The sequence below is a fragment of the Vicia villosa genome, unplaced genomic scaffold (assembly GCF_029867415.1).
Source record: "Vicia villosa cultivar HV-30 ecotype Madison, WI unplaced genomic scaffold, Vvil1.0 ctg.000236F_1_1_3, whole genome shotgun sequence".
Taxonomy (NCBI): Eukaryota; Viridiplantae; Streptophyta; class Magnoliopsida; order Fabales; family Fabaceae; genus Vicia; species Vicia villosa.
In genome coordinates this window covers 104,079-113,524 of record NW_026705091.1, presented here as the reverse complement: position 1 = coordinate 113,524, position 9,446 = coordinate 104,079, and the positions used below count along the sequence as shown (strand labels likewise).

General features: G+C 34.7%; 1 protein-coding gene across 1 annotated transcript; it reads right to left on the bottom strand.

Moving 5' to 3' along the window:
* Window positions 1–634: 634 nt before the first annotated feature.
* LOC131625785 (non-specific lipid-transfer protein 1-like) lies at window positions 635–1,360 on the bottom strand. The gene is made up of 2 exons (XM_058896620.1): window positions 987–1,360; window positions 635–829 (listed from the first exon to the last, which is right to left on the bottom strand). Exons 1-2 carry the CDS (start codon window positions 1,334–1,336, stop codon window positions 808–810), a joined length of 372 nt encoding a protein of 123 aa, XP_058752603.1. The 5' UTR covers window positions 1,337–1,360; the 3' UTR covers window positions 635–807.
* Window positions 1,361–9,446: the final 8,086 nt, after the last annotated feature.

Genomic DNA, 9,446 nt, shown 5'->3' with positions numbered 1-9,446 from the left:
GCGTCACTTTTATTATTAACAAAATACGAAATTGATAGTGTTGGAAATCGAAATTTGTCTCTGATGGACTTTCTTCATGAAAAAGATTTTACCTTAATTTATCATTTGACCGAAGTAAAATCTTGTTAAAAAATTTTCTATTTATTGTAGTGATTTAACGTATTAATTTAATAAACATAGAAAAACATGCTTGGTAGATTTATTCTCTCATTAACTAATCTTTCAAACTTTAAAAATAAAACACTTTTTATTTTATTATATAATATTTTTGCCAAAATTCTATTTTGACCGCGACAAAACTCTGTTATGATGTGAAACACCGTTATTGTCGCGAAACATTATTGTTACATCTTACAAACGCGAAATTTTTGGAATCAATATATGAAAGAACAAAATGACATACAATTTTTTTATAAATGTTGTGATTAAAACAAATAGCGACAACTATAGTTTGAAATGTAACACATGTATCGACAGAAATCACAAAAGCACTTATGCGACAACAATCGTTATTCAAACCCTTGATTGTGATAAAACTCGATAGTATTTCTAATTATTGTAAAATGTAACTAATTAACTCTAAGAATCACAAGAGATAACATTGAAATCTAAATGTTAAAGTGGATAATAACTATTTTGCGACGAAACCCCAAAGATTTTATTTCAATTATAACTTAAACTCATAATACAATGACCCCTAATGGGATTTGAGTTACAATTGGAGAAATTAAACCATCCTCTTTATTCTATCTTGGTTATTATCAAACCAAGTTTATTACTTATTAATCAAGTGCAGCTCCAAAAAGCTTAGTGTGCCCCGCCCCCTAACCTGCAGTGAGTAAAGTGAAGTAAAGATTAGGTTTTTTTTTTTATAAATCTTTGATAATGAAAAGTGTACCTTTTAGAAACAAAGATAAGAAAAGTTTCAAATTTTTTTGCTCCCATTTATAAAATTAAAGAGTGTTGATTTATAGAGATGTATGTACTTGCTACAATCCATGTTGACACCAATTGGAAAAGGTAATTTGACACCACACTTATCAGGAAGACCCTGGACAGCATTAGGATCGAGTACGGGTATGCTGATTAAAGTTGATTTGATGCACTCACAAGCATCTTTACGTTCAGGAAGAGTTTTGGCTTGGTCATTAACAGTCCTAACACCATTGCAACATACTACAGGGATGGTTGGTCCTGGGTGCTTAAGGTACCCAAGGCATGGTATTAAGGAGACTTTTATTTGACCACATGTTTGGCCAGCATTGGCTAAGGGAATATCCAAAACCAAACATATTATAGCCAAGCAAATAATTTTGATAAGTATTGAGCTAGCCATATGTATGAGTGAGTGTAGAAGTGATGAGTGTTATGGTGTATAGACTATAGTTGTAAGGGATATTTATAGAGAAAAAAAGATATAGTATTAATAAATTATTAATTTTTTTGTTTGTATATATTAATTTACTACTATTAAATCACATAATTTGTTTGTTAAAAATAAATAAGTTTTTTTAATTGAATATGATATATATTTTATTAATAAAATCAACATAATTAATTAATTTTACTAAGAAAAAGTTGCATATGACATAAATATAACACTTATAATGAAACAAAATAAATTGTTTTTAATAGGACTACTTATATAGAAAAGACTAATTTAATATATATTTTTTACTTTAACTTATCATGAGACAAAATAAAATGTTTTCTAATAGGACTATTTATATAGAAAGACAAATCCAATACTTTTTTTTACTTTAGAAAACTAAGCTACTATTTTTTTTGCTTTCCATTTTAACAAACTAAAAGGTGTATTTCTGTAATATTTGATTAAATAATAATGTGAAAAAGGAGATTGAGAAAGGAAAGCCACTTAAAGGTTAGGCTTAGGGTATCCGTTTTTCTTTAATTAGTTTCAGAAAAATAGTGATTTCGAGTTAGCTAATTGTTGGATCAAGCTATTTTTGGGCACAAAGTTTGTAAGATAAATGTGACACATTCACCATTTGTATATTTGAAATAAGATAGTCAGAAAGAGATATCGTGTTTACACGAAACATGTTTGATAGAGATACTTTGCTAGGGTTTGAAATGAAACCTAAGTGTCATGGATCCTCCAGGGCAAATCATCAACATGGAAACTTTCAATGGTCGACTCTTATTTCTTGAATCAATCTTATGTCTTTATCTCAATCCTAAGCATAAAATAAATCCTTTAAAAAAAGATCTTCAAAATGTGTGGGAGATTGTTAGAACAAGATTTGGTTCTGCAATAATACCTCTAAATTTTGATTATAACAATGAGTATGTTTATATGAACAATTTTGGTACTCTAATGTCTGTTATTTTTGAGAATTTAACAAACAGGTTCTGATCTGATGAAAGGCGCTACCAAACCATCAGAAAAAACCAAGTTACGTTTCTGTACTACACAAGTTATACTGAATAGTAGCAAACCACTCCAGAAGGCTCTAAAGTTGTCACTCTGATACGCTTTCTAAAGAAACTAAGTTTTGAAGATCTGAAGACAAAGGTTCTAAAGAACAATCCAGATGATGAAGACTTATGTTTCTGAAGATAAAAGGTACTGAAGACCAAGTGTTGAAGACTCTGAAGACGTAGTTCTGAAAACTCTGATGACTTGAAGCTCTGAAGATCCCAGGCTTATTTTCTTTCTTCTAACTCATGCTCAACATAGCCTCTGAAGTTTAAGAAGAATAGAAGATAATATTAATGTGGTATATAGTACAAGGTACAAGCGAATGTTTCGTTCCACTACCATGAAAGGACAAACATGGCATACTATCTTGTCCCCCACGATTCAAGCTGCCAACTTTCTGAAAATTCCAGAAACACCCTCCAACGGGTATATTATTTTATTTTGCTATAAATAGGCTTGAAGACTCAAAGAGAAGGTTGTTCACTTTACACGCACACACACACTCTTGAAAGACTGTTCATAAGCTTCTTTTTATTTTTGTCAAAACTCTCATATTAATGTTTACTATCTACTTGTGCAGAAGCATTATATTGTAAACAAACTTTATTTTCAAATTGTAGTTTGATTGTTCCTTAAGGGACCAGTTAGTCAGAATCCTTAAAAAGTCTAAGATTAGTGTGTCTTAGAGTTGTAAGTGAGTCACTCACTGTTAGCTTGTGCAAGTGTAATAATCTTGAGATTATTGGATTAAGACCTTGTTGATAAGACGAAATCACCTTAGCGGGTGGACTAGATTAGCTTGATAATTTTCAAGTGAACTAGTATAAACATACCTTGTTCTTTCCTTCTTGCATATTTATCTTTATTATCAAGAAACTACTTCTTTTAAAGGGGGAATTTTTTGGTCTTAAAACCCTATTCAAACCCCCCATTTCTAGTGTTTTTCACACCTTCGCACTCAAGTCAAGGAAGCTACGTCACCAACAAGGGGCGAATGATTTTTACCATACACTAGGGAAATAACCTCGTCAGTGACACTCTTCATTTGCTTGGTATAGGAAAACATGGGAAACGCCAAGTCTTGATTAGAGAAAATCCCAAAAAGTATAGTAAATAAATTGAACCACATCCTCCTAGGAAAAAAGGATTCAACGGTCCACCACCATGACTAGGTGGACAATTTCTATTCTCGGGCCACCATAAATGCATGCTCACATGTCTCTATAAATACCTCTCTCCTAGAATGAGAAAAAGATATATTCTCACTACACAACAAAACACCCAAAAAGATACAGAGTTCCTCACCTCACCTGTGCGTGCTCTATCCACACCAAAAAACCTTCAAAACAAGGCCCCTCACCACCATTAGCTTTCCCTAAAACCACCAAAAACACTTAAATCCTCTGGCCAACCTTACCAGCATTGAGGTGTCACATATATGTACTTTTTAGCAAGTATAGTGAGCCCACCACATGTCCCTAGTAAAACTAACCTGACCCACACCTTTCATCATCACTATCACCGTGGCCCCTGATACAGAATTCCCCACCTTACGTGACCTTATGGTTAACACCATTGCCAAAGGTTTTGCCAACTGAGGAAGTTCCATCTCCTCTTAAAGGAAATACATCAAGGAGGTGCTGACTATGGGCATAATATCCCCAAGACTCTCTAAATCTAAATGGAGAGCACTTGGGGCCAACATCACTTTCTATAACAAGGACGCCATGGGAGTCTATCCACATGACAATAACCCTATGGTCATCACTATGTAACATGGTAAATGGGATATCAAGTGAGTCTTGATAGACTCGAGAAGCTCAAATGGCGTCTTTCTATGGAGCACCTTCTAAATGATCCATCTCAATATCGATAGCATTAAGGCGTCCTAGAGTTCACTTGTAGGCTTTTTAAAGCAAACATATGCAAGTAAAGGGTCATATAACCCTAGAAATAATTTTCTACATAGGAGTAGATTCCAAGGCGATTGAAGTTAATTACCTCATAGTGTACTCCTTATAACCCTCTAACATTTTCCTTAGCAATCCAATTATAAACTCATTAGGGGCGATTATACCCATCCACTACCTGGTCCTTAAGTATTCTTTACCCATCAGGAAAGTCGAGATAGTTTGAGGAGACTTGGTAAGCTTCCAATAGTGAAACCCGAGTAGCCTATCGATGGGGAAAGGGGATCTATTCCACGAGTTTACCCCCTTTCTAGAAGAAATGGACACAAACACCACTAGCAGTGATCTCGTGATTAGCATGGAGAACGAGAGGCTCATGGCCATTGACATTCTTCCCAGAGTAGGTGAATTGCACCAAACTGGGTTAATAATTGATTGTATCTTTTACATTTTGCAATTTACTTTTGCATAATTTATTGTTTGGTAAAATTGTTTTGTCATTCAGATGATGTCTTAACATCTGTCTTGATATTATGTTTTGATATTGGGACATCAGTCTTGACATCTATTTTAAAATTCCAGAATTTGGATTGGCATCAGAGCAGACACTCTGTTATGTTTTTGGGTGAGCTCCAAGGAAGATGCTTTCTGGTACTATGGACAAGGAAGAAAGATACAATAACATACTACCTCTGCTAGATGGTGAAAACTATGACTATTGGAAGGTTAAAATGATAGCCTTTTTGAAATCCATGGACAACAAATCTTGGAAGACTGTTTTGAAAGGATGAAATCATCCTGTTGTAAAGGACAAAGATGGGAATGAGTCTTTGAAGCCAGAAGAAGACTGGTCCAAAGAGGAAAATGAACTAGCTCTTGGAAATTCTGAATCCTTGAATGCTCTATTCTGAAAATTCGGGTATGACAGACTCACGATGTCATTCACGATAACAAGACATCTGATCTATCATTCATGTAGCATAGGCAGAACAAAAAGATCCCCCAACTTTTAATTTCCCCTAAGAAGGAGTCAATAAGAACTGGGATCACATATGTCCAGTCAACATAACCAGATTGTAAATTTTATATGGTTATGTAAAGGAACAGCTAACACTTCTGATCCTGATGTTATACACGATGTCATAACATCCACGACTGAATAAACAACGCAATGCAGAAGATAAATAACACAGTTAATTGTTAACCTAGTTCGGTCTAACTACCTACTCTGGGGGCTAGGTCATAACAAGTGATACACACCATCAATCCATGTCTTCAGATGATAATGCAAAGAATATTCTTTGCTGGTCTTTGAGAATAAACATGACTTAAGTTATGTTCTGACATCTTGTGTGACTTTGTTCTTCTGGCTTCAAGATTAGTCTTTGAAGGACTTTACATTTGGATAGAAGCATAATAACATTGTCTTTGCTGATCTTCATACTCTTTTACTCCCCCTGAGATATATACATTTAGGACATTTTTTATGTTTGTCCTTGAGTTTCCATTCATTTGGAATTTGCCACAGTTTCCAAGTTTAGAAACCTCAATTTACTTGCTATGCAAGGTTCAGATTGCCACACTTTACAAGTTGAAGTAGAAGAAACTAAGATTGTATAACCATAAATAAATCCTCAGTATACACGTCTGAGTCTTTTCATACAGACATTGTAAATATCCAGCTCCCATCAAGATATTTATCAGAGTCAATATGCTTCACCAGATACTCTTACCACACTTCCTTTATATGTGAAGATAATAGTGAACACATAACTAGAAGGACTTCTCATCTAATAGGTACTAAGTCTCCCGTCAAAGTACTTATTAGTTACTCAGTAAGATTTACTACTCACACTAGTTCATCCTGACTGGTTTCTTCTTCTCATTCTTGCATCCAGGTTCTATACCCAATAAGTACTAAGTCTCCCGTCAAAGTACTTACCAGTTCTTCAGTTAGAATTTGCCACTCACACTAGGTCATTCTGACTGATTACCTCTTCACATTTATACCATCTTCTCTTGACAAATACACTACAAAGAAACTGAAGATCTTGAGATGATGTTGTGACATCAGATATGACATCATCCTTCATGGTTCTTGGTTAACATCTTTAATGTCAAACTGACAACACTCGGGGTAGGAACAAAATAATCCAATTATTAGAAATACCCAGACATATCAAGGAATACAATAGCCAGCATCTCAATAAGCTTTTCTTCAGATATTCATTCTGATTTTAAGATGATGGATGCCATATTCTGTACCTATTGAGGAGATTCCCTCATTTAGGTTTCTGGAACAGACTTAGTTATAGCATGACACTAAATTAGTCAGATTCATCTGACTTCCTTGATTCCAAATATCACTACCCTTTCTGGACAACAACTAGGGTAGTACACATTCTTGACCATATTTCACTGTGAGTGAGACACAATATTCAACTCCAACAACTGCTCTATGGTGATGAATGATAATACACATATCTGGTTCCACTGATCAGAGGAAAATGGGAAATGTAACCTCTTAATTTAATCATAAAGGATCAAAAAGGAATACCTTCATGAGTTTTTTTGTGGCACCGAGCATTTACTTCTAACAAAATTGGAGTAGAAGTACATGTTAATCGTGTCCTGATTAACTTATAGTCAGATGTCTCCTCTTTCAGACCAGGAGTAGGTTCCAAACCAATGTTCTCACATTAGCTTAGCACCAGAACATTTGTTCTTCAGCTGGTAGCTACATACCAGATCTTATTGTCCTAACATCCGGTAGGACATTTGTTCCTCCTTCTAGGAACACTTTAGCCTTGAAATTTTTCAAGGTTCACATTTACAGATGATTATGAATATCATTGATCAGTTGACATTCATTAGCTATAATAAACCATGTCATTATGAGTGGACTTGAGAGATTACTCAAGTATCTTTGACATTTTAATCATAGCTGTAAATTTCTGCCATACATTATGTTGAATATACATAACCCTAGAATCTTGGGGTTGCACAGAGACCATGCAGCGGAAAATAGTCATACTTCAACAGAATTCACACAATGCTTACTTCAAGTGTTAGTTATAAGCATGACAACTACGGATTGATTGCTACTCAACCCTACATAATGCTTGCTTTTGCACCAAGCAACAGACTAGACCTAACCAAAATCCTGACCTGAAAAACTCACATATGTACAAAGGTTACCTTATCAATATCTTCACTCCCGTATGAAGGTTTTGATGCAATTCTTCTCTGTCCATAGATACCGGTTGAATTAGTTCTGAAATTCAAATTCTTCACTCCCGCATGAAGTATATGGATTTAGCACTCCTTTGTTCTAGCATCACAACTCTAGGTCAGGTTGGTCTAATCCTCCACATATAGGTTCATCCTTCACTTCAAGGGACCATACAATATGAACATTCCTTGTTCAAACAATCTTTTACCTTTACCACAACCAGAATGTATCCCTCATGGGTCTCATCCAGAAACAGACAGGATGCCTGCTCTGATACCAATTGAAAATTCTGGTATGACAGACTCAGGATGTCCTTCACGATGTCAAGACATCTGATTTGTTATTCATGTAGCATAGGCAGAACAAAAAGATCCCCCAAATTTTAATTTCCCCTAAGAAGGAGTCAATGAGAACTGGGATCACATATGTTCAGTCAACATAACCATATTGTAAATTTTATATGGTTCTGTAAAGGAACAACTAACACTTCTGATCCTGATGTTATAAACGATGTCAAAACATCCACGACTGAACAAACAACACAATGCAGAAGATAAATAACACAGTTAATTGTTAACCCAATTCGGTCTAACTACCTACTCTAGGGGCTACCAAGCCAGAAAGAAGATTTCACTATCAGTATTACTATTTTATGTAAATAACCTCTGGTTTACAAATAAACAACCTCTGGTTTACCTAGTCACTACCCAATGCAACCTTTATCTCAAACATCCATCCAAGACAAGAGAACCTCTCTTCACTCCCTAGTGATACCTAACTTTTACAACCCTGCAACATCTATTTACACAATTAATAATGAACAATAACTTGATCTTGCTTCACAGCTTCAATCAAGAACACAATACTCAACTCTTACCTACAGGTTTCGAGTGAGAACAATCACTTCTCTTACCTATAGGTTTTGAGAAGGACATGGCAGTCATCCCACAACCTTGGTGAGTTTCCTAATTTATCTCCTAAATTAGAAACTGTTGAATCTTCAATCTTCTGATCTGATTCTTCCTGAATCTTCAATCTTCTGATCTGATTATTCAATATTCTTTTAACCTTTAAATTTGCGCCACATAGGATTACAAAATATTCCTCGAATATCCTGTATATGTTGAGTAACAAACTGAATCTTCTTTCCAGTTCTACAGGCGCGATGTCAAGAGTTGATGTCATGACATTCCGTATAACATCTTGCTTGTACCTGTTTTGTTCTTTTATATTTGCAAGATTACACTTTTAAATACCTTTTGATTCTATCAAATGTTTTAGCCAAACATAGATGTCAATCAGACAATAATGAAGGAGTGAAAAACACTTAGAAAGGGGGGATTGAATAAGGGTTTCTTCTAAAAATGGTAGATAAAAATAAATCACACAGATATTTTTATCCTGGTTCATTGTTAACTAAAATACTACAGTCCATCCATGACAAGGTGATTTACCTCAATTGAGGATTTAATCCACTAATCAAACTGATTACAATGGTTCTCCACTTAGATACCCTCTAAGTCTTCTAGAGTATTCTGATCATAACTTGATCACTTTAGGAACTTCCTTTTACAATCAATGTAAAATAAATATTACAAGAGATTCAAATGCCTCTTAATAATATATAACCACAAAGTAATTTTTCTCTTAAGTTTAAGTTCTAACACTTACTAAAAATATTACAATGTTGTGAGGTTGAGGATGAAGTTCTTATTTGCTTTGTGTGATTTCAGTTTGACAGCGTTTTGGTACTTTGTGTTCAAGAGTTGTTGCTGCTTCTGAATCAGAACTTCTATATATAGGTGTCATACCCCAAAATTTGCCCTCTTATATTCAATCAAAGGTTCCTCAATTGCCCAAG